At 49.8% G+C, this 26,111-nt stretch overlaps 1 protein-coding gene across 1 annotated transcript in view; it reads right to left on the minus strand.

Annotated features, from left to right (window-relative positions):
- Positions 1-19,328, minus strand: part of TARS1 (threonyl-tRNA synthetase 1) — a 32,584-nt gene extending 13,256 nt beyond the window's left edge. Inside the window, exons 1-8 of the mRNA XM_040421002.1 lie at positions 19,200-19,328; positions 14,143-14,223; positions 10,986-11,176; positions 10,647-10,770; positions 9,493-9,614; positions 5,883-6,000; positions 1,895-1,959; positions 1,200-1,278 (exon numbers count right to left, since the gene is read on the minus strand). Of these exons, the coding sequence (XP_040276936.1) occupies positions 1,200-1,278; positions 1,895-1,959; positions 5,883-6,000; positions 9,493-9,614; positions 10,647-10,770; positions 10,986-11,176; positions 14,143-14,223; positions 19,200-19,247 (828 nt within the window). The 5' untranslated portion in view covers positions 19,248-19,328. The remainder of the gene's footprint in view (positions 1-1,199; positions 1,279-1,894; positions 1,960-5,882; positions 6,001-9,492; positions 9,615-10,646; positions 10,771-10,985; positions 11,177-14,142; positions 14,224-19,199) is intronic.
- Between the last annotated feature and the right edge of the window lie 6,783 nt (positions 19,329-26,111).

A 26,111-nucleotide genomic window follows, 5' to 3' on the forward strand; every position in this document is an offset into this window, starting at 1 on the left:
TAGTATAGAGGATCTGTCAGCTCTCCTGTGTGGTGTAGTATAGAGGATCTGTCGGCTCTCCTGTGTGGTGTAGTATAGAGGATCTGTCGGCGCTCCTGTGTGGTGTAGTATAGAGGATCTGTCAGCGCTCCTGTGTGGTGTAGTATAGAGGATCTGTCATCTCTCCTGTGCGGTGTAGTATAGAGGATCTGTCGGCTCTCCTGTGTGGTGTAGTATAGAGGATCTGTCAGTTCTCCTGTGTAGTGTAGTATAGAGGATCTGTCGGCTCTCCTGTGTGGTGTAGTATAGAGGATCTGTCAGCTCTACTGTGTGGTGTAGTATAGAGGATCTGTCAGCTCTCCTGTGTGGTGTAGTATAGAGGATCTGTCAGCTCTCCTGTGTGGTGTAGTATAGAGGATCTGTCAGCTCTCCTGTGTGGTGTAGTAGAGAGGATCTGTCAGCTCTCCTGTGTAGTGTAGTATAGAGGATCTGTCAGCTCTCCTGTGTGGTGTAGTAGAGAGGATCTGTCAGCTCTCCTGTGCGGTGTAGTATAGAGGATCTGTCAGCTCTCCTGTGTGGTGTAGTATAGAGGATCTGTCGGCTCTCCTGTGTGGTGTAGTATAGAGGATCTGTCAGCTCTGCTGTGTGGTGTAGTATAGAGGATCTGTCAGCTCTGCTGTGTGGTGTAGTATAGAGGATCTGTCGGCTCTCCTGTGTGGTGTAGTATAGAGGATCTGTCAGCTCTCCTGTGCGGTGTAGTATAGAGGATCTGTCGGCTCTCCTGTGCGGTGTAGTATAGAGGATCTGTCGGCTCTCCTGTGTGGTGTAGTATAGAGGATCTGTCAGCTCTCCTCTGTGGTGTAGTATAGAGGATCTGTCAGCTCTCCTATGTGGTGTAGTATAGAGGATCTGTCAGCTCTCCTGTGTGGTGTAGTATAGAGGATCTGTCAGCTCTCCTGTGTGGTGTAGTATAGAGGATCTGTCGGCTCTCCTGTGCGGTGTAGTATAGAGGATCTGTCGGCTCTCCTGTGTGGTGTAGTATAGAGGATCTGTCAGCTCTCCTGTGTGGTGTAGTATAGAGGATCTGTCAGCTCTCCTGTGTGGTGTAGTATAGAGGATCTGTCAGCTCTCCTGTGTGGTGTAGTATAGAGGATCTGTCAGCTCTCCTATATTACAGAATTTCAGATAGCATATCCCTTTACTACATACATACACATTACCTTGTGAATTTTGAGTGCTTTAATCTTTCCAGTATGTCTGACATGGGGTCCTCTGCAAAGATCGATTAAGGGGCCGCATCTACAAATGAAAACACCACCAAGAATACATTAATGAAGAGCAAACAGAGCGAATGCAGAATCTCCATATTGTGGCGCTGCTTGTTCTGCTGCGTCATTCATTTAAGGTCATGTCAGGCAAACCTGCACTGTCAGTACATTATACCACTGACTACAAGGTCTCCCCATGAACGTCTATATTGTCTAGTTACGAGTAATTCTTGGGTTTCTGCAATTCCTTTAAAGGGTTTTTCCGAGATATTTCAACTGATGACCTGTCTCTGGATAGGTCATCAGTATCTGATTGGTGGGGGGCCGACGGTGCCTTCTCAATAAGCTAATCGTTGGGGGTTCCCGGGTGTAGGACCCCCACTGATCAGATACTGATGACCTATCCAGAGGATAGGCCATCAGATATAATATCTCAAAAAAAAACTTTAAGGAGGAGAGCAACTGCAAAGCATCTATGGCCCTACAGGACCCGGTAAATCTGTGCATCATACAGACAACCGACTGATTTCAATGAAAACTGTGTAATACTCCATTTCTCCTGTGGAGGTGCTGCAGGGCCGCCGAGTGCCTGGCTCTGGGTTCCTTTATGGAACCAGAAGAATGGGATTATGGGACGGTCGTTTTACCTGTACACTGTGGTGGTTGGAGTATCCACTTTTTCATTCAGGATTCTGCACTTAAACTTGTTGTACTAAAAGGAAAAAAAAAAAAAAAAACGGGATGAATTAGTGGGAGAAATAATCAGGAATTAAATATCCACAGGTTCCGCCATACATGACTGACAGATATGAGTCCCATATCCAGAAAGGGGGACCCCCAAACCCTGCCCAGCCTGGTCACTGCCTCCCACAAGATCAGCACACTGCTCCCCTGGTGCGGTCATCATCTGATTGGATAAAGGAAATAATGTAAAGTGTAGCTTCATTATGGATTTGCAATTTTTTAATAGACTGTAATTGCCAAATGTATTAGTATGCTGTTACAGTTCTCAAAGTCAAAGGTCACTGCCCGTCACAAGGTCAACACACCGCCCCCATGGTGCTTTCAATATCGGATTACATAAGTCATTTTGTTCCTTCCCGCTTTCCATGTAGATTATACATGCGTGCTTCTAATAACTACTTAAAGGAGATGTGTCAAGAAACATATTCTACATTTTTCAAACAACATGTAATTAAAAATGTATTGAACCAATGTGTATCTGTATAGCGCCACCTGCTGTTTGTTCTTTTCCTTATTTTTTTTGTCCGTCTCATTGAGCTGGTCAAACGTGCTCAGTTTACATGTTCAACTGCCACCAGCCATATGTTCTGTTGCAGGGATGGCCAACCTGAGGCTCTCCAGATGTTGCAAAACTACAACTCCCAGTATTCCCAGACTGCCTACAGCTATCAGCCTACAGCAGGGCATGATGGGGATTGTAGTTTTACAACAGCTGGAGAGCCACAGGTTGGCCAGCCCTGTTCTATTGGAAGCCATGGCCGGTACAGGGAGAGAGAAGACACATTCCCTGAGTGACCTTTGGCCTATATGTTTTAAAGTGGAGGGACTTTAAAGGGGTAATCCCATCTGAACTATCAATGGCATATCGCTAGGATATGCCATCAATATCAGATGGGTGCGGGTCCCACCTCTATGACCTCTCCCCCGAACAGGGCCCCTAAAGTGAAGAGAGAGCAGCCAGTATGCTCGAGGGCGCGCCGCAGCTTGTAGCCAGGCTCGAGGGCGCGCCGCAGCTTGTAGCCAGGCTCGAGGGCGCGCCGCAGCTTGTAGCCAGGCTCGAGGGCGCGCCGCAGCTTGTAGCCAGGCTCGAGGGCGCGCCGCAGCTTGTAGCCAGGCTCGAGGGCGCGCCGCAGCTTGTAGCCAGGCTCGAGGGCGCGCCGCAGCTTGTAGCCAGGCTCGAGGGCGCGCCGCAGCTTGTAGCCAGGCTCGAGGGCGCGCCGCAGCTTGTAGCCAGGCTCGAGGGCGCGTCGCAGCTTGTAGCCAGGCTCGAGGGCGCGCCGCAGCTTGTAGCCAGGCTCGAGGGCGCGCCGCAGCTTGTAGCCAGGCTCGAGGGCGCGTCGCAGCTTGTAGCCAGGCTCGAGGGCGCGTCGCAGCTTGTAGCCAGGCTCGAGGGCGCGTCGCAGCTTGTAGCCAGGCTCGAGGGCGCGTCGCAGCTTGTAGCCAGGCTCGAGGGCGCGTCGCAGCTTGTAGCCAGGCTCGAGGGCGCGTCGCAGCTTGTAGCCAGGCTCGAGGGCGCGTCGCAGCTTGTAGCCAGGCTCGAGGGCGCGTCGCAGCTTGTAGCCAGGCTCGAGGGCGCGTCGCAGCTTGTAGCCAGGCTCGAGGGCGCGTCGCAGCTTGTAGCCAGGCTCGAGGGCGCGTCGCAGCTTGTAGCCAGGCTCGAGGGCGCGTCGCAGCTTGTAGCCAGGCTCGAGGGCGCGTCGCAGCTTGTAGCCAGGCTCGAGGGCGCGTCGCAGCTTGTAGCCAGTGGGGTGCTGGATGTTTCGGGCATTTAATGGTGCCAAAAACCATACGGTGGATGGAGTCGGAAGCAGAAGGCTCCATCCACTGTGCAGTGGCCATGCTGGGGTGGAATGGAGGGGAGCTGCAGTACATCAGCGCAGGAAACTACACAGTGGACTGAGCCTTCCCTCCACGGTAGTTTCTGACGGCTGCCCGAAAAAGCTGACCGGTGGCGTGCCAGGTGTCGGACCCCCACCGATCTGATACTGATGACCTATCCTGAGAACAGGCCACCAATAAATGTTTCATTCCAGCTCTGCTTTTTTTCCAGGTAATTGCTCAGTGTGAACGCAGGATAATGTAACAGTGAACCTGCTGTGTAGCTTGATCGAGGTCGTGCACTTTTTTCATATTTTTCTAGCTGCAGTTCACAGAAGTAACAAAGTAGTTCCCTAAACTGCAGCTCAATGAGTGAAACTAGAAAACCGCACCATAAGAGTCCATGTAAGCCCGGCCCTCGTGCATCGGCGGCTGTATAGAATTCGCTCCATGTAAATCGGTGATATACACTGCTCAAAAAAATAAAGGGAACACAAAAATAACACATCCTAGATCTGAATTAATTAAATATTCTTCTGAAATACTTTGTTCTTTACATAGTTGAATGTGCTGACAACAAAATCACACAAAAATAAAAAAATGGAAATCAAATTTTTCAACCCATGGAGGTCTGGATTTGGAGTCACACTCAAAATGAAAGTGGAAAAACACACTACAGGCTGATCCAACTTTGATGTAATGTCTTTAAAACAAGTCAAAATGAGGCTCAGTAGTGTGTGCGGCCTCAACGTGCCTGTATGACCTCCCTACAACGCCTGTGCATGCTCCTGATGAGGTGGCGGACGGTCTCCTGAGGGATCTCTTCCCAGACCTGGACTAAAGCATCTGCCAACTCCTGGACAGTCTGTGGTGCAACGTGACGTTGGTGGATAGAGCGAGACATGATGTCCCAGATGTGCTCAATTGGATTCAGGTCTGGGGAACGGGCGGGCCAGTCCATAGCATCAATGCCTTCGTCTTGCAGGAACTGCTGACACACTCCAGCCACATGAGGTCTAGCATTGTCTTGCATTAGGAGGAACCCAGGGCCAACCGCACCAGCATATGGTCTCACAAGGGGTCTGAGGATCTCATCTCGGTACCTAATGGCAGTCAGGCTACCTCTGGCGAGCACATGGAGGGCTGTGCGGCCCTCCAAAGAAATGCCACCCCACACCATTACTGACCCAATGCCAAACTGGTCATGCTGGAGGATGTTGCAGGCAGCAGAACGTTCTCCACGGCATCTCAAGACTCTGTCACGTCTGTCACATGTGCTCAGTGTGAACCTGCTTTCATCTGTGAAGAGCACAGGGCACCAGTGGCGAATTCGCCAATATTGGTGTTCTCTGGAAAATGCCAAACGTCCTGCACGGTGTTGGGCTGTAAGCACAACCCCCACCTGTGGACGTCGGGCCCTCATATCACCCTTATGTAGTCTGTTTCTGACCGTTTGAGCAGACACATGCTCATTTGTGGCCTGCTGGAGGTCATTTTGCAGGGCTCTGGCAGTGCTCCTCCTGTTCCTCCTTGCACAAAGGCAGAGGTAGCGGTCCTGCTGCTGGGTTGTTGCCCTCCTACGGCCTCCTCCACGTCTCCTGATGTACTGGCCTGTCTCCTGGTAGCGCCTCCATGCTCTGGACACTACGCTGACAGACACAGCAAACCTTCTTGCCACAGCTCGCATTGATGTGCCATCCTGGATAAGCTGCACTACCTGAGCCACTTGTGTGGGTTGTAGACTCCGTCTCATGCTACCACTAGAGTGAAAGCACCGCCAGCATTCAAAAGTGACCAAAACATCAGCCAGGAAGCATAGGAACTGAGAAGTGGTCTGTGGTCACCACCTGCAGAACCACTCCTTTATTGGGGGTGTCTTGCTAATTGCCTATAATTTCCACCTGTTGTCTATCCCATTTGCACAACAGCATGTGAAATTGATTGTCACTCAGTGTTGCTTCCTAAGTGGACAGTTTGATTTCACAGAAGTGTGATTGACTTGGAGTTACATTGCGTTGTTTAAGTGTTCCCTTTATTTTTTTGAGCAGTGTATATATACGTGTCGAGCGTTACCTTAAACATTTCCAGCAGAGTCTCTTTGGACACTTCAAGCCTTTCAAATGGTTGTTTCTCCTTCATAATCTTTTTGCACAGGTTTTCCAGGCTGGTGAAGTCGTTGCTGGACACCCCCCTGGCACAGAAGACAGAAGATTTCTACCATTACCAACACAACAACCGCAAATCATACACCAGCAGAATGCTGCCCCCTAGTGACCAATTTACTAAATGCATGCCACAAAAGTCAGAGGGATACCACGTGCTAGGTCACCTGCCTTACAACCCCTTTAAGATTCATTCATCTACCCAGACCGACTTTTAAAGACTGCAAGGACATGTTCCTATCGGAGCAACTTCCGGGACAGTGAGAGGATACCCGTTAGGGAGGGTTCACATCACGTTTTAAGCCTCCGTTTGGCTTATACGTAAAAAAAAAAAAAAAAGATACAAAAATGCAGCACACCACGTTCTTGTATCCTGCACAGTCCGGTAAAAAAAATTAAAATAAGTATACATATTTTTTTTATATAATGGTATAAAAAGCATAAAAGTTTTATTTTTTTACAATGGGACTCTATGGTGAACGAATGCGATTGTATGGCATTAGTCTGAGGCATCCGTTTTACTTAGGCTACTTTCAGACCAGCGTTTTTTATTTTCCGGTATTGAGATCCGTCATGGGATCTCAATAGCGGAGAAAAGCGCTTCCGTTTTGTCCGCATTCATTGTCAATGGGGACAAAACGTAACTGAACAGAACTGAGTGCACCAGAATGCATTCCGTTCAGTTGCGTTCCCATACCAGAGTCAATGGGGACGGATCCGTTTTCTCTGACACAATCTGGCACAATAGAAAACGGATCCGTCCCCCCTTGACTTTCAATGGAGTTCATGACGGATCCGTCTTGGCAATGTTAAAGATAATACAACCAGATCCGTTCATAACGGATGCAGATGGTTGTATCATCAGTAACGGAAGCCCTGCTGGATCCAGCAAAAACGCTAGTGTGAAAGTAGCCTTATACGTTTTTTTTATATATACGTTAACAGATGGGGAAAACATGATGTGAAGCCACCCTTAGTGACACCCCGTGGTACCAGTATAACTTGTAATATGGATCTGATGAAAGCATCAAAAATTCAGGAGGTTAACCTCATTACCCTACGCTCCCATGGTGCAGGAGGCTGTTATGGGGATTGTGTGCAGGATCCTTCCCTGAAGAGAGAGAATTCTCTAGAGCAGGCATGCTCAACCTGTGGCCCTCCAGCTGTTGCAAAACTACAGCTCCCATCATTCCCGGATAGCCTACAGAAGGGCATGGTGGGAGTTGTAGTTTTACAACAGCTGGAGGGCCGCAGGTTGAGCATCCCTGGTCTAGATACTACAACCCCGTCCAGCTTCTTATCATCAGTGACACCCAGATTAGAAATGAATTTAGGGGACAGCACATGTTCTTTAGATGCTTCCTTCAGACCACATCAGTCCTGCAGCTATGCTGCATGCCACCCTGCTTTTCTAGAATCAGATGAAACTAGGGAAACGTTATTTACTGGTACAAGTTGCTGCTGAAAATATCTTAAATGGGGTTATCCTGGAAATAATATTCATGACCTATCGTCTGGATATGTCATCAATACAAGATCGGCGGCGGTCCAGACCCCCCCGTCGATCAGCTGTTAGAAGAGGTCTGGCGCTCTGTGGCCTCTTCCTAGGCCGTGTGACGTCATCATACATCGGTCACATGGCCTAGAAGTGATAGGGGCTGGGCTGCAATACCAAGCACAGCCACTAGACTATCGACAGCGCTGTGCTAGGCGAGTTGGTGGTGGTGGTCCGCAGTGAGCGAGGTCGCTCCGTGGAACAGCTGATCAGTAGTGATCCAAAAAAAATAAAAAAAATACCAAAACATGCCTCTTAGGCCTCCTGCACACGACCGTTGTTGGGTTCCGTGTCCGTGATTTTCTGCGGACCCATTGACTTTCAATGGGTCCGTTGAAAACTCGGAAAATGCACCGTTTGTCATCCGCGTCTGTGATCCGTGTTTCCAGTCCGTCAAAAAAATATGACCTGTAGTATTTTTTTCACGGACAGCGGTTCGCGGACCCATTCAAGTCAATGGGTCTGTGAAAAAACACGGAGGCACACAAGATTCTCATCCGCGTCCGTGATCCGTGTCCGTTTTTTTCCTATCATTTTCAATCCAAACTGGACTTTGATATTTTTCACTTTTCATGTCTTGTGATCCTCCAAAAATCAAAGAAGACACACGAAAAAAAAAAAACGGAAACGGATGACGGAACAACGGAACCCCGTTTTGCGGACAGTGAAAAAATACTGTCGTGTGCATGAGGCCTTATGCTGAAGGAGACCACCTTTTGAGCACTTCCTCTTTGGTTGCAGCTTGTACCTCTAACCGCAGTGATATAGACTCGGATATGGAACCGCACTCACCTCTTACGGTAAATATGAAGTTCCTTTTACCGCTTCTGCATTTCTATCTGAATTCTTAGAAGAGCAGAGCGGGTATGCATGATGGGAGTTGTAGTTTCACGACAGCTGGAGGTTGCCTACCCCTGAGCTCGGTGATAATCACCTGCTATTTTCCTCCTATCTGGCTCCTGGGCTGCTTTGTAGCTCAGCCCTATTAGGACAGGGCTGCGATCCGTGTCTACAGGGGTCCTCGGGTAGTCGGTCTCATCATTGGTTCAGGCTGCTGCTCCCTCCTACTCCATCTCTGTCTTTCAGAAACTAGCTGAAGCTCACCAAGATGTCAATGAATGGAGAGATCATACAAGGGAGAAATGCCTCTCAGGCTGGTGATACACATCCAAGTGCTCCTCGATAAACCTCCATGCTCAGCTTGTCCGAGCATGCAAGTGCCCTGGACCAAGAGAGGGGAGAAAGCAGCTGCCGAACTCCCCTGTCAGAGGATTATCTCACCAAGAGCAAAAGGACAGGGCAGAAGAAAACCAGCTGCTCGATCCTGATCTCCCCCAACATCTAACACTGGGGGGAGAGTCTGGAGAACCCAACACACATTACATGGTCACAATCAGCAGATACGGCCGGCGTGTATCTAATGTGTATGGCCAGCAGTGGAAAACGCAGGACGACAAGGTGATCGGTGTAAGGCTACTTTCACACTAGCGTTGTTTAAACCCGGCGGGCAATTCCGTCGCCGGAACTTCGGAAAAACGTGTGAAAACGGATTACATTTGAATCCTGATCAGGATTTTGATCACAATGAAAAAATGCATTGGAAAAAACGGATCCGCCATTTATGGACTTTTTTTTCGGGTTTAAACATGCAAAAGCCGGGTCCGGTTTGACGGAACACACGGCGCCGGATCCGGCATTAAGTCAAAGTGTTCAGGATTTTTGGCCGGAAATAAAAATACAACATGCTATGGTTTTCTAAAAAGACTGAACTGGATGCATCCTGAACGGATTGCTCTGCATTCAGAATGCATGGGGATAAAACTGATCAGTTCTTTTCCGGTATTGAGCCCCTAGGACGGAACTCAGCGCCGGAAAAGAAAAACGCTAGTGTGAAAGTACCCTAAGACGGAACAGCCTTCTAGCCACTGCTGCGATCACAACACTCAACCACCTAGGAGAGGCTCACCCGTCTTCAAGAAACATGTCGTAATAAAAGCCGCTTTCGATAGGAGGGCCGTAGCACAGGCATCCACCGTACACTCGCTCCATGGCCTCACCCATGATGTGTGCGCTCGAGTGCCAGTATACCTGTCACGGGAACAAAGCAAGAAAGTCACTAAACGCAGCAACGTACAAGAGCGATTCCTTCTCCCACCGCATGAAATCTGGAAGAAGCAACTAAATCAGGGACAAAGTCTGAGAAGATTTACTAAGAATGTACATGACGCACACCAAAATTATTACGGGTAAAGGGTGCATACGAGTTCAATTTCAAGGGGTGTCCAGTTTGGCGAACCCATTTCCGTACACCCTATTGGTGTATTCTGAGTTAATACAGGGGGTTCGCTGCTCAGGATCCTTATCACTTGGTCATAGAGGAGAGCGGTTACATAGAGCGTCTCCCTCTCGCTGGAGGACCTGTCTCGTCCTGCATTACATAGGCAGCCCGTTGATGTCTATGGACGCTGTGTAATGCTTATTTTCCCCTGTGGTGGCGCTGCAGGGAAACTGAACACCTACTGCCAGGTGATTGCTGGAGGGGATTGTGCAAAGTGGAGGACCCCTGTAACTGAGGCATCGTAAAGGGAGTCTGTCACTGGGAAATTGACAGATAAACCAGGGCTAGCTCCGCTAAATGTAACGCTATCTTTCACGACAGCGATCTGTTGGGGGGGAAAAAAAGGACTTTTAATCTGTATGAGCGGTTTGGTGGACCGAGGGCAGGCCCACCACTGTGCACCCTTGCTCCTTCCCCTTCTTGATCGACAGGACCAGGCGAGATGACTATGCCGGAAAAAAGACCCATCCAATCAAGAAGGAGAGGGAGGGGCTGGCAAAAGAAGGAAGCGGGAGAAACAAGAGTGCACATAGTGCTTGGGCCCGCCCTCAGTGCACTTAAATGCTCATTTGCATAGGGATTAAAAATCCTCTCTCTCCAGAATGAAGCAACAGATTTTGACATTGAGCTGTGCTAGGCCTACAAGGCATTGTGCCCGTTTTATCAGCTTCTCGGTGACAGGTCCCCTTTAAGTATCTGCATTTGTGCCGTGTTCAGCCCCGATCGGGAAGCTTCTGTAAATCAACACAGGAATAACATTTTTAAGCAATCCGAACACTTACCGCTTGAGCTTCTTCATCATCGAATTTCAGCAGCGCCAGTGTGCAGTCTGCCTCCAGGGGGCGGTCAAGGTCCCACACCACATTATTCACCTTTGCGATCACTGTATTATCCGCTAACCCCTGACTGCAGGAGACAAAAGAACCAGCATGAAGATGAGGAGGAAGCGGGAATGACCCCCATTAAAGGGACACTAACCCTAATGTCCTCTTAGATTACGCTTTTGTCATCTGTACTTTTGGGGTGACCACCAGCCGCCCTCTTGGGGGTCAGACTTCAACCCATTCATAAAGTGTCAGAGGAACCGTGTCCCAGCGTCATGTCCAGTGTCTCCTCCTCACCTGATCCCAGCAGCTATCTGGTATGGGGTGGTCTTCCAAGACTCTGCGTCCACTTGTTTCCCGTCCGGCAGGGTCACCTTGATTGGTTTGCTTTCCTTTGTGGCTTTCTCAGCAAGGAGGGCATCGTGCTCGGCTTTCAGCTTATTGTATACTTCCAGCCTCTGGTTGATGTACTCGGGCAACGGACTGAGCTGAAGACAGAAAATAAATGGTAGTTTACAGGATATAGCACCCCAGTACAATATACAGCAACCCCGGTACAATATACAATATCCCGCACCCCAGTACAATATACAGCAACCCCGGTACAATATACAATATCCCGCACCCCAGTACAATATTCCTATAATATGCACAATATCCAGCACCCCAGGATAATATACAACATCCATGTATAATATGGCAGATGAGGTTTAACACTGACAAATGTAAGGTTATGCACATGGGAAGGAATAATGCAAGTCACCCGTACATACTAAATGGTAAAACACTCGGTAACACTGACATGGAAAAGGATCTAGGAATTTTAATAAACAGCAAACTAAGCTGCAAAAAACAGTGTCAGGCAGCTGCTGCCAAGGCCAATAAGATAATGGGTTGCATCAGAAGGGGCATAGATGCCCGTGATGAGAACATAGTCCTACCACTTTACAAATCATTAGTCAGACCACACATGGAGTACTGTGTACAGTTCTGGGCTCCTGTAAACAAGGCAGACATAGCAGAGCTGGAGAGGGTCCAGAGGAGGGCAACTAAAGTAATAACTGGAATGGGGCAACTACAGTACCCTGAAAGATTATCAAAATTAGGGTTATTCACTTTAGAAAAAAGACGACTGAGGGGAGATCTAATTACTATGTATAAATATATCAGGGGTCAGTACAGAGATCTCTCCCATCATCTATTTATCCCCAGGACTGTGACGAGGGGACATCCTCTGCGTCTGGAGGAAAGAAGGTTTGTACACAAACATAGAAGAGGATTCTTTACGGTAAGAGCAGTGAGACTATGGAGCTCTCTGCCTGAGGAGGTGGTGATGGTGAGTACAATAAAGGAATTCAAGAGGGGCCTGGATGTATTTCTGGAGGGTAATAATATTACAGGCTATAGCTACTAGAGAGGGGTCGTTGATCCAGGGAGATATTCTGATTGCCTGATTGGAGTCGGGAAGGAATTTCTCTTAAGTGGGGAAAATTGGCTTCTACCTCACAGGGTTTTTTTTTGTCTTCCTCTGGATCAACTTGCAGGAAACAGGCCGAACTGGATGGACAAATGTCTTTTTTCAGCATTATATAACTATGTTACTATGTAATATCCAGCATCCCTTTAATATGTGCCATATACAGCTCTCCCCCCCGAGACATTATACAGCTTTTTTGTGGGACTGTGGAACGGGGATATGGACAGCACGCAGTTTTTGCTACTGAAATGAATGAATGCCGATCGGATGCGAACCAAAAAATATGGTACTGTGAAAAAGTGGAGCATGCTGGGAATCAAAAATGACCACAGACCATATAGAAAACAGCTATCACCCTGGAAAAACCTGCACAGAGATGGAATTGTGTAGAAAAAACCAAATAGACTATTGCGAAAAAAAAATCATTCTGACACAATAGTCACTAGGTCAAGCGTCACTCTGTTGCACTGATGAAATTGCGCAGCGCTGGCCTTAAAGGGGCTGTCCACTCCTTTTCACTTCCTACACCGCTGCCAACCAGGGACCCTCTGATGAAGGAACGACACAGCTCCATCCAGTGACTGGAGCTTGTAACTGCAGCGCTGCTCCTATCCATGGATGGAGCGTCGTAGTACAGCTCTGGCTTCTCCCGCCGGAGATACCCTGAAACGGCCAATCGGTGGGGGTGTAAGCAGCTACACGATAAACAGCTACAAGGCCCATCTGACGCCTCTTATCTACAGGGCAATGCATGTAAGGGATCGGTTACATGCCTGGCTGCTGGACACTCGTTCCTTTGCACTCTCCCAGGGCCTTCCCACCAACACGTGGTTAAATTTACACCAAACGGACCACATTAGACCGTGGTCTCTCTCCACCAAGCTGAACGAGACTCCGAAAAGCGGCAAATGGCGCTCTGCATCCCTCAGATTCAGGGGGCATTCCCATGTCCGTGGGATGTTTGTGCCAGCGTTGCAGAAAGCAAACGGCTGGTCTGCAAAATACGGGCACCGGCCATGTGCGCTCCGCATCGCAGTGCGGATCCACTGACTTCAATGGGTCAGCGATCTGCAAGATGCGGCAAAAGTCCTATCGCCGCATCTTGCGGATGGCGGACCCATTGAAGTCAAATGGGTCTGCACTGCGATGAGGAGCGCACACGGCCGGTGCCCATGTTTTGCAGACCCCAGGTTGGGGGATCTGCAACATGGGCACAGCTGCCCCACGGTCGTGAGTGCGGCCTCATTCAAATGGTGACCAACTGGACAGACTGACGGAGGCCTGCCAGAGGTCCAGTCACCTCTCCTCCGCCGGTCACTACAGTTTAGTGGGCAGGACCGTTTGGTATACAGTCTCCGTTCTGCACCCCTGTGGTAGCAGAAGGGTTAAACTGTAACAGAGCTGCAAAGATGGATGTTGTCACAGTGACTCAGAGAGATTACAGGGATAACGCCCGCCTCCAGCCTGGCAGCCGCTTCCCGGGGGGGGGGTACAGTCAGCGCCAGTGTTTACCAGGGGATTACAATCCTGGCTGCCGTCAGCGAGAGAACACATATGTGACAATGAGGGTCACAGATCCACCGACCACAACCCCCAGGGGGCAGCAGCAGGCGGCAGGGGCGCTGCAGACAAAACTCTGTATTACGCAGTCACCATGATGAGGAAATGCCTCCCGCAAAGAGCTAGAGACCCTCCAGAGCTGCAGACCCCCTGGTTGTCAGGATGAGATCCCTACAGCACAATTACTAAAACATGGCTGCTTTCTGCCAGAAACAGCACCACACCCATCCATGGGCTGTATCTGGTATTGCAGCTCAATTCCATAAAAGTGAATGAGGCAGGACTGCAATACCACACATAACCTGTGGACAGGTGTGGCGCTGTTTTCTTTCTTTTTTTTTTTTTTTTAACTAAAGCAATGTTTGTCTAATTCTGGACAACCCCACTACTAAGAAGGTGACTGCCATAAATCCTTACTTCAGGTCGTCCCCCACCTCCGGATCCTTCTTTAGTCTTCTTTTTACCTCCCTCTTTCTGTTTTCCGCCTTCTGAATTTGGCTGAAAAATAAAAAATTATAACATTTTATAATAATTACATGTAATAGAAAATTACGCACCTTACATTACACCAAGAGAGTCCAGGCCTCCAAATGGCAACTTAAAATGCTCCGAAACGCGACCAAAGAAATCTCATTGGTTCCTACATTTTTAGGCCTCATGCACACGGCCGTTGCCCGTATTGCGGCCCGTAAAACAGCGGGTCTGCAATATACGGGCACCGTCGCCGGTTGTCCTTCCTTGGACCACATTTGGTAGGTAGTAACCCCTACATACCGGGAACGCCCCAAAAGACATCGCTATTTGACTCTTGTCAGAGTCCTTCAGACCCTTTCGCTTGCTCATTTTTCCCGCTTGCAACAAATCAGAGTTCAAGAACTGACTGTTCATGTGCGGCTTAATGGGTCCCCTTGACGGTCAGGAGTTATTTCATGTCTCAGGACCTCAGCAGTGTCCACCCTCCTCCTCCTCACCATCCTGTGCCTGGCTGTACAACAAGTGGCAGCAGCAGGATCCTCCCCCCTCTGCCCGGACCGAACCAGCACACAGATAGTAAGACCAGTCCACGCACAAGGCTGGGCCTACACAGCGCCACAGAGGGTCTCCGAAAAGTCATGCGATCTCCCATTTTTGGCCATTTTCACAGCCAGACTGACCCCACTGAAATCAATGAGCCCGGTTTTAACAGCCGTGTAGACAGGAGTGCGCCCGTCTATCAGCCGTCAAAAGCGGCTACAAGGACATTTAGCGGCTAAAATCAAAGAAGTGCTCACCTCATCCACCTCAACGCATGGAAGCAGCAACCACTGCGCTCTCAGCGTGATGACGTCACATGATCACACTGGGCGCGCAGGTCCTGCAGCATCCAGTCAGGGGCCAGTGTCCCTGCAAGTGCCAGTCGTGAATTTTTTTATGTTGCCACTATACTGGGGGGCACTAAGAGGGGCTTTATATATATATACTGGTGGCCACATTAAGAAGGGCCTTATATATACCCTGGGGGGCACTAAGAGGGGCCTTATATATACCCTGGGGGGCACTAAGAGGGGCCTTATATATACTGGGGGGCACTAAGAGGGGCCTTATATATACTGGGGGGCACTAAGAGGGGCCTTATATATACTGGGGGGCACTAAGAGGGGCCTTATATATACTGGGGGGCACTAAGAGGGGCCTTATATATACATTGCTGTGCTTTTTACTGTCGTGATTATGACAAGCGACCTGTAACGAAAAATCCCACAGCGCTCATGGTCGCATGTCGTATCCGAACCCTAGGGACAGCGCCAAAATGCGACAGCGCGATCTTCATGTTGCCGTGTAGCCCGAGCCTTAATAAAACCGACCAACAGGGTGACAACCTCCTACGTCTTATCTTAAGCAAATGGGAAAAAGAAAAGCAAATAACGACTGTGACATCGAGACAAGAAACAGTGACACAAGGGAGGTACGGGCAAGACGCAGGAAGCTTCTGACCGCGGAACAAGGCGAACGATACATGAGAGGCGGCAGCAGTTAGATGGGGGGGGGGGGGGGGGTCACACTTCCAGATTTAGGTAGATAACCTCTGTAGAAATGAAACGTTCTACGACTTTCTCACAGACTTTATGTTTCAGTTCATCACCATCTCCGCTTGCTGTCAGAGAATGAGAACATTCCAGTAACCCTAACACAGAGAGTTTGCTACAGTTACACCCAGACCAAGGGATTCTCTGAAGTTTACCCTCCGGACTGATACAAGGGAGTTCACAGTCACTGACAACCGCTGTGCTACGCCTGTTCTTTGTTCAGACTGGTTGTCATCGCTCATCTTGTAGTCCAGCAGGAGAGCTGACCAGTAAGATGGCGACGAGTCACAGGCAGGATGAGAGGAGCACTTACCTGCACTGATGTAAAGGAGTCGGCCTTAGGGTCTATTCACACGTCCGTTTTTTCTTTCCTGATCTGTTCAGTTTTTTCAGGAACAGATCTGGACCAGATCTGGACCCATTCATTTTCAATGGGTCCTGGAAAAAAACGGACAGCTCAATGTCTGATTTTTTCCAGGACCCATTGAAAATGAATGGGTCCAGATCTGGTCCAGATCTGTTCCTGAAAAAACGGAACAGATCAGGAAAGAAAAAACGGACGTGTGAATGGACCCTTACTGTACACATTCTAAGGTTTCCATGGTAACTCCCTTTTTCCCTGACTTCCCCAGCTGTAAGCAGGGGCAGTGCTGCTCGCAGCACGTTGATTTGACATCATACAGCGGACCCCCAGCTTCACCCACCAGTCCATTCTGCGCTGCGCTCTCCCGTCCTTCATTATAAAGCGAAGACTCTCTGGAAGCATCCTACGTGTACAATTCAGCTCCACTCTCCTGTCTCGTATTGTGCCATCACTTGTACTGCGCAGGCGCTGGTGGAGGCATCTCGCGCATGCCCAGTCTACCCTGCTCCACTTGTTCATATGTCTGACTGCAGAGCCTTCCAATAAAGCGTCCTGCGCATACACAGTCTACCCCTGCTCCGCTTCCATATATTTCTGACTGCACAGACCTCTGATAATGTGTCCTATGCATGCGCAGTCCACCCCTGCTCCGCTACTTGATATGTACAGACTGCACAGACTCCCCATGAAGTGTCCCGCGTATGCACACACTACCCCATGTTCCCCTTCTTCATATGTCTGACTGCACAGGCTCCCAATGATGCGTCCTGTGCATGCGCAGTCTACCCCTGCTCCGCTTCTATATATTTCTGACTGTGCAGACTCCACATGAAGCGTCCTGTGTATGCGCAGTCCACCCCTGCTCCGCTACTTGATATGTACAGACTGCACAGACTCCCCATGAAGTGTCCCGCGTATGCACACACTACCCCATGTTCCCCTTCTTCATATGTCTGACTGCACAGGCTCCCAATGAAGCGTCCTGTGCATGCGCAGTCTACCCCTGCTCCGCTTCTATATATTTCTGACTGCACAGGCCCCTGATGATGCGTCCTGTGCATGCGCAGTCTACCCCTGCTCCGCTTATATATATTTCTGACTGCACAGACCCCTGATGATGCGTCCTGTGCATGCGCAGTCTACCCCTGCTCCGCTTCTATATATTTCTGACTGTGCAGACTCCACATGAAGCGTCCTGTGTATGCGCAGTCTACCCCTGCTCCGCTTCTATATATTTCTGACTGCACAGGCCCCTGATGATGCGTCCTGTGTATGCGCAGTCTACCCCTGCTCCGCTTCTATATATTTCTGACTGCACAGGCCCCTGATGATGCGTCCTGTGCATGCGCAGGCTGCCCCTGCTCCGCTTCTATATATTTCTGACTGCACAGGCCCCTGATGATGCATCCTGTGCATGCGCAGACTACCCCTGCTCCGCTTCTATATATTTCTGACTGCACAGGCCCCTGATGATGCGTCCTGTGTATGCGCAGTCTACCCCTGCTCCGCTTCTATATATTTCTGACTGCACAGGCCCCTGATGATGCGTCCTGTGCATGCGCAGGCTGCCCCTGCTCCGCTTCTATATATTTCTGACTGCACAGGCCCCTGATGATGCATCCTGTGCATGCGCAGACTACCCCTGCTCCGCTTCTATATATTTCTGACTGCACAGGCCCCTGATGATGCGTCCTGTGTATGCGCAGTCTACCCCTGCTCCGCTTCTATATATTTCTGACTGCACAGGCCCCTGATGATGCGTCCTGTGCATGCGCAGGCTGCCCCTGCTCCGCTTCTATATATTTCTGACTGCACAGGCCCCTGATGATGCATCCTGTGCATGCGCAGACTACCCCTGCTCCGCTTCTATATATTTCTGAGTGCACAGGCCCCTGATGATGCGTCCTGTGCATGCGCAGACTACCCCTGCTCCGCTTCTATATATTTCTGACTGCACAGGCCCCTGATGATGCGTCCTGTGCATGCGCAGGCTGCCCCTGCTCCGCTTCTATATATTTCTGACTGCGCAGACTCCACATGAAGCATCCTGCACATGCGCAGGCTACCCCATGCTCAGCTTATGTCTGACTACACAGACTCCTGATGAAGCATTCTGTGCATGCGCTGTCTAATTCCCCCCCTGCGTCCAGCGCACTCCGTTTTCAGAATGATACAGGAGAGTGCACCGGACGCAAGAGAGACCTTAGAGAGCGCATGTGCTGAACCCAGCGGACGTATATCAGACACTGACCCCCGGATTTCTCCAGTTCTCATTCTGCGGGTTCCGCGTCCAGTCACCGGGACCAATTATCCGTGCAGAACAAGCATCCCAAGATGAAATGTGGCCTCCTTCCCCTCCCCCCCCCGCAGATTTCCATATTATGGGCGGTATACCGAGCCCAATTCCCATTAAAATCAACGGGACATGTTTCATCTGGGGTGGAAATATACGCGTGCGCCACGAAGAACTACAAGTGAAACTATACCGGGTGGAATCCTGTGTCACTGGTCCACGGACGTCTCCATGTGATGCAATCATCGCCATATACATACATACGCCGCTCTATAGCGGGGCGCGATCTGCAATTGTTATCCCCCTCCGTCCTGTCTCCAGAGGCTCGGTCCATGGTGGAAAAACCCCTTTAAAAAGCCTATACAATTCAATATGGCAGCCGCTGATCCCACTCCACATCGCGCTGTGGGAATGAGCGACTGAAGCCCCTGTATGTAAAATACCCTCAGAGGGGCACACGCTGAGCGGACCCCTCGCTATCTGACGGGGGAGGGGCAATTTATTAAATCCGCTCGCGCTCCTCCATTAAAGATGGGTGCCTTTAATTAAAGGGGAACTCTAGTAACTCACCTCCATCTCCCTGTGGTCGCCCTCTGGGTTCAGAATACACCCCTTATTCTATCTGAACACTAAAACTCATAAAATAAAAACGAATTTGGGTAAAAAAATAATATATATAAAACAAAAGCGGTCTGTCTAGGGAATTGCCCCTCCCCCATCTATAGACTACCTCCCCTGCTCCCCGCTTTACCTTACTAAGGCTCAGGTTCTCCATTGTGGCCGCCACGTTCTCCGCCATGCCTGTCACTTCCCGGCAACTGCAGCAGCTGATGCAACCGGCGAAAATCCCAGAGGAGACACCCTAACCGGACAGACAGGCAACGAACCAATCGGAGGCAACCACAGGCCTAGCCACGCCCACAATCACAGGGGGCGTTGTCCGTAGAGAACCAATGGGAAAAAGAACAGTACTAGCACGTCTGGTTGCGTCAGCACTATAGAACTCCTGCTTGTGTCCGGCTTCTCACACGCATTCCGCTGACGACGTGCGGACGTGTGACGTCACCGGTCATGTGACCTAGCGGGCGCTTTGAAGACAGTGCATGCAACCTGCAGGGCGGACACTAGGTGGCGCGTTATTATTGAAATAAATCAAAGTAGCAGCAATAAATGATCAATATCACTGTTAACTCCTTGAAGACGTGGTCTTTTATTTATTTATTTATTTATTTATTTATTTATTAATTGCTGCTTTACTAAAGCAGAAGGAAGCAGTATGGCAGCTTTTTTTTTTTTAGGAATGAGATTTTTTTTTGTATGCCACTAATTTGTCAATGTAATAGGGGGTGATAAAAAAAACAAAAAACATTAACTATGGCATTTATATATTTTTTTTTTACTGCCTCTACCCAGATACCCCCTTCAAGGTGGTTATGGTTGCGACCATATATGCAGCGCGGGGGCGTGACCCGACTATGGCGCCCGGCGGACACACGGAGTGAGCGCTCTCGCTTCCCGACCAACTTTCTATCTCTTTAACCCTTTCAGTGCCCTGTGATTTTCTGTTTTAGCGTTTTCCGTTTTTTTTTTTTTACTCCCTGCCCTCTCGGAGCCGTAACTTTTTTTATTTTTCCGTTGACATGAGGACTTGTTTTTCGCAGGACAAGTTGCGTACTTCCTAATGGCGTCATTTGATATTGCATACGATGTAGTAGGAAGCTGGAAAAACATTACAAATGGGGTGAAATTGGAAAAAAAACTAACAAAAACAATTCGCCACAGTTTTCTGGGTTTTGATTTTACAGCGTGTTCTGTACAGTAAAAGTGACCTGTGACCCTTCATTCTCCGGGTCAGTACAATTACAGCGATACCGCGTGTGTACGTTTTTCTTGTCTTTTAGTACTGAAAAATAAACAAAAATAATGAGAAAACAATAATTTTTTCTTTTCATTGCCTTACTCCTATTGTTCATTTTTCATCACCTTTTTATTCAATATCTTGGGGGGGGGGTCAATGAAAAAAGGAGCATCAGATTAGATTTTTGTTCCATTGCGCCATTCGCTGCGTGGGTTAAATATTTCTATATTTTTATAGTCTGGCACTTTGAGAAGTGGCAATGCCTAGGATTATTTTTTATTTTTTTTTAGTTCATCTATTAGGCTACTTTCACACTGCCGTTTTGGCTTTCCGTATCTGAGATCCGTTCAGGGCTCTCAGACGCGGTCCAAAACGGATCAGTTTTGCCCTAATGCATTCTGAATGGAAAAGGATCCGCTCAGAACGCATCAGTTTGGCTCCGTTCCGTCTCCGTTCCGCTCTGGAGGCGGACACCAAAACACTGCTTGCATTCTTTTTATTTTTTCTACCCCCTAAGGCCTCTTGCACACAAACGTTTTTTTTTCCCCATTTGCGGGCCGTTTTATTGCGTTCTGTATACGGTCCATATACGGAACCATTCATTTCAATGGTTCCACAAGAAAATGCATTCCGTTTCCGTATTTCTGTTCCGTTGAAAGATAGAACATGTCCTATTATTGCCCGCAAATCACGTTCCGTGGCTCCATTCAAGTCAATGGGTCTGCAGAAAAAAAACGGAACACACACGAAAATGCATCCATGTGTCTTTCGTATTTGTTCCGTTTTTTTGTGGAAAACCCAATTTACTGTATACTGTAATTACTGTATACTGTATATGCCATATGGAAAAAACGGAACGGAAAAACAGAACAGAAACGGACACACAACGGAAACAAAAAACACAAAAAACGGACCGCAAAACACTGAAAAAGCCATACGGCCGTGTGAAAGAGGCCTAACCGTTCATGTTGGGAGCACTCCCCCGCTTTTTTCATAGCTGCTTCAAGAATCTTTTCAGGGAAATCCCCATCAAGGAGACGTCTCTTTAATTCCAGGGCCTGTGTCTTTTTTTTATTAATCTTTTTTAGGCCTCTTCTACACAAATGTGTGATGGCCGGTCCGCAACGCCCAGGCACCGACCGTGAGCCAGCCGGAAGCACGGAATGGAACCCCACGGAAGCACTCCGAAGAACTCCCATTCAAGTGAATAGGTCCGCATCCGTGATGTCCCGTGGGCCGCAATACAGGCACGGGGGACACACGGTCGTGGGAAAGAGGCCTTAAGTCTGATGAATTGTCCTCAGGGGACCTCTTATTCATATGTATTATAGCTGAGTGGTTAAGTGCCTTGCCTCTAATGCAGAGTTGTGAGTTCGAATCCCAGCAGAAACTTTTCTGAAATAGAGGCTAAATTCGATTTAAATACACTGGGTGTCCCCAAGCACTGACTCCATGTCTGGACATAGCTATATATGGAGTTAGAGCAGGAACTCCTAAGCCGAACTAGAGTCCCGACACCCTCCCCTCTTCAGAGCAGGGGGCGCCTGGTTTAATGCTCGGGTTCTCCCATTGACTTCCATTGTGCTCGGGTGTTCGGTAGAGTACCAGAGCATCGCGAAGTGTTCTCCCCGAGCACAGGAATACTTTGGTGCTCGATCAACACTAATTCATATCATTAGTTTCATTCAAATATGTTTCAAACTCCACACAATTTTGCGTCACCCCCCTTGTGGTGACGCACAAGTGAGTGCGTGATGACAATAGTGGCCTGAGGAAGCGCACGAGCGTGAACCGGTCGCCGCTACTTCTTCTATTAGTGTAAGCTGTCCTGCCCCGGCCTTGTATTTTTTGTGTCTTTGGAGGAATAAAAGATTTCATTTATTTCACAGTGGTGAGTGCCGCCTATTATACTTCTTATGTATACATGAACTACTGAAGTCACTTTTGAGGCTGGAGCACCGCAATACTGCTTGATGCGGATGTACGGAAACGCTGGGATCCGGTTTGTTGTTCGGGACATGGGCTGTGCCGCCTATCTTTTGCCTGTTAAATATATATGTTTATTTATTTTTAGTTTAACACCTTAAGGACCAGGTCATTTTTATCAAATCTGACCAGTGTCACTTTATGTGGTGATTTTTTGACCTATCCTAGGGCGCAATTTAGCAGGGGGCGCCGGTACCATGCGGTTTAAAAAAAACAAACGTTGGTTAACTTAAGTGGCCGGCGGCGCCCCTCATGCTGCGCCGCCGCTCTAGTAAGCAGGGCCAGCGCTTCTATAGAGTCCTTAGGGGCGCCGGCCCGCAACTAACATTGTGGAAGCGCTCATCTCCAGTCATCTGTATCGCCGTCCTCAGGACAGCGATACAGATGGCTGTGCAGCAGGGCAGGGGAGGGAGAGGCGTGTCCCTTCCTCTGATAGGCTGCAGGCACTAGGCCGGCAGCCTATCAGAGGCCAGCGCAGGCGGCGCGATGACGTCATCACGCCGCCTGAGCCCTGAGCCGTACAGCGCGGGACACAGGCCAGAAGAGGCCTGCATCTCATCGCTGACATGGAAGTAAGTATAAGTTGTTGTTTTTTTGTCAATATTGGTGGCTACTGGGCTGGCACATGATCGGGGGGGGGGGGGGGGCTATGGCTACTGGGACATGATAGGGATAGGGGGGCCTATGGCTTCCTACTGGGACATGATAGGGGGGGCCCTATGGCTACTGGCACATTATTGGGGGGCCCTATGGCTACTGGCACATGATAGGGGGGGCCCTATGGCTACTGGCACATGATAGGGGGGGCCTATGGCTACTGGCACATGTTGATGGGGGGTTCAGGCTACTGGCACATGATAGGGAGTGTGGCGAAACCAACCTCGCCACAGTGTTTTGGAGGGGGCTGTTTGCCAGCCTCCTGCCCCAGAATTATGGCCCATACTAACTTTGAAGGAGAAGACAGACCGGCCGCACAGCTTAAATCTGTGGAACTGTTTTGGGCAGGAAAGCCATGCTTGCGGCCGGTCAAATGTGACTTCCATGGAATTCGGGAACCCCTGCTCAGATCTGGGTGATTTTTGGATATGTTGTTCACCCAGATGAGAGCTATCCATGGATGTATACATTATGGGGATGTGTGGGATTTTGAGGTGTTTTCTGTGTGTTGGGAAAAATGTGTGTTTTCTGTCTGGTAGTGATTAAGTTAGCCCATTACGTTTGGTAATTGTATTTTGTGGATTGCGTCTCAGACAATGCCAGTGTGTTAGTTAATTGCGTCTCAGACAATGCTCATTGTATTTTGTTGATTGCGTTACAGACAGAGGGAAGAGGATTTTGTGTACAATTGCTGGGAGGGTTTCAATACTGTAAATGCATGTGATTGGCTAAAATATAAACTGTCACAGTCTTTTACAAGGGCCCCAGGGGGAGTGTCCCGTGCTAGGAGACCTGCATAAAAGGCTGAAAAATAACCCATTAAAGAGTTCCTGCTTTGCCCCTTTATGAAGTCTTGGCTCATGTTTGGGGGATGGGATAACTACACTCTTGGGGATTGCTATATCATAATACTCCCCTGAGTATAAGCTCTTGTAAGAGCTTGTTCCTGGTTCCTGTCTCTGCATTTAGGAGAGGTTCACCCACTGGAGCCTGGAGCCTTGGCGTAGGTCCAGGGTGGGTAGGAGACGGCGAGACCTCCACCAAGCTTCGGCGGTTCGTGGGGTCTGCAGTGCTGACGGTGTCAAGTGGAGTGCTTGGAGTCCTCTGGAAGCACTAGGAGCATTTATTAACGGAGGTACACAGTCGGGGTGCTAGGCGTTCCGTTACATTGGTGGCAAGCAGTGGGATGGCGTCCTAGTGTGAGGAGAAGCAGCTCGGAGACACCGTTCGTGGATTTACTAAATTGAGGGCAACGCTAGTATCGGTACAGCGCCCTTGGCTACAGCAATATGGATGCCGTTGGTTCCTGCACAGCATTCCATGAGGAAGATCACCCGGATTATAGGGATGCCGAGCGGAAAGGCGTATGGCACCAGGCCCTGGAGGACGTGCAGAGTCGGAGGAGTGAGAGTCTTCCCAGTGAGGAGCAGAGATTACGAATGCGATTGGCGCTGCGACTACCTCTACTGGGAGAGCAACCATTGACGGAGTGGGTGTCAGAGCTTGGGACACTGGTATGGCAGGAAACCTGGCTGGATGACGCTTACCAAGCACTATGGTGGGACACAGTACGACAGTCTCCATGGATGGAGGAGTACGCCAAGCCCGAAGGTGAGGAATATAATTGCCCTGGGTTTTTGTGGGAGTCTTTTGAAGACATTGACTTTGGGAGCACAGAAGAATCTAGATTTTGGGACATTACTGACTACAGGGGGGACTTGCACAATTGGCCTACAACTAGTGGGGTGAGGGCAGATCTGACCTTTCTGGTCCAAAGGGAGTGGGAGCTGGAGCAAGATTATCAACAGTTGTTTCGCTCCATTCAAGCCCAGCACACGATACAAGACAGTTGGATACCAGGCCCAGACCTGCAGCCCTACCCCTGGCAAGTCACAGCTGAGGTATCCTCTACTTCCTCACCAACTGTGGAGGTAGGGGACTTCATAAACTGGTACTGGGAGGAACCCCAGTCGGCAGGTGGAGATGGGACCGTAGTCACTCCACCGGCCCAACAGTGTGGCTGGGGAGGCGGCCCAGATCCCCAACTGCCACTGGGAGTCCAGGGGGAGGAGATGGTCGGTCCCTCACCCCTGCAACAACCAGCATCACGGGTAGTGGAGACAGTCGGTCTCACTCGCCAGCGGCAGTGTACTTTGAAGGGAGAGGAGACAACCGGTCTCTCTCCCCAACCACAGGGGGACAGCACCCCTAACTCCGATGATGCAGATGGGACCGCAGTCTCTGCACCAGGCCTACCGGGATGCTGGACGGCCGGTACGGATCCCCCACCAACCCTGCAGGAATTTCAGGAGGAGGAGGTAAACGATCCCTCCTCTCCACAGCTGATCCGCAACACGGTCCTGGGGGCAGGATTCCCTGACCCCAGCCCAGCGGAAGAGCTGGCATCTGGGCAGAGCGCAGTCGGCCTCTGCCCTCCCCTATCCTCTTCTCCAGAGCCAGACTTCCCACAAGCAACCCCAGCGGAAGAGCTGGCATCTGGGCAGAGCGTAGTCGGCCTCTGCCCTCCCCTATCCTCTTCTCCAGAGGCGGACTTCCCACAGGCTACCCCAGCGGAAGAGCTGGCATCTGGGCAGAGCGCAGTCAGCCTCTGCCCTCCCCTATCCTCTTCTCCAGAGGCTGACTCCCCACTGGCTACCCCAGCGGAAGAGCTGGCATCTAGGCAGAGCGCAGTCAGCCTCTGCCCACCAAGTACCTACAGCTCCAAGCTAGAGAACCACAAGGAAGCAAGGAGAAGCAGATGCCCACTCAACAGCTGGGGACATACAGAACAGAGTCAGGTCCCAAAATTCAACAGGTCCAGTATTGGGTTGTGGGTGGACTGCCAGACTAACTCAGGTACTGACCGACGTGAGGTCAGGTATCTGGTTAGTCTTCCCTGGGAGGGGGAGATGTGTGGCGAAACCAACCTCGCCACGGTGTTTTGGAGGGGGCTGCTTGCCAGCCTCCTGCCCCAGAATTATGGCCCATACTAACTTTGAAGGAGAAGACCGACCGGCCGCACAGCTTAAATCTGTGGAACTGTTTTGGGCAGGAAAGCCATGCTTGCGGCCGGCCAAATGTGACTTCCATTGAATTCGGGAACCCCTGCTCGGATCTGGGTGATTTTTGGATATGTTGTTCACCCAGATCAGAGCTATCCAT

Source organism: Bufo bufo, chromosome 2, assembly GCF_905171765.1.
Source record: "Bufo bufo chromosome 2, aBufBuf1.1, whole genome shotgun sequence".
Lineage (NCBI taxonomy): Eukaryota > Metazoa > Chordata > Amphibia > Anura > Bufonidae > Bufo > Bufo bufo.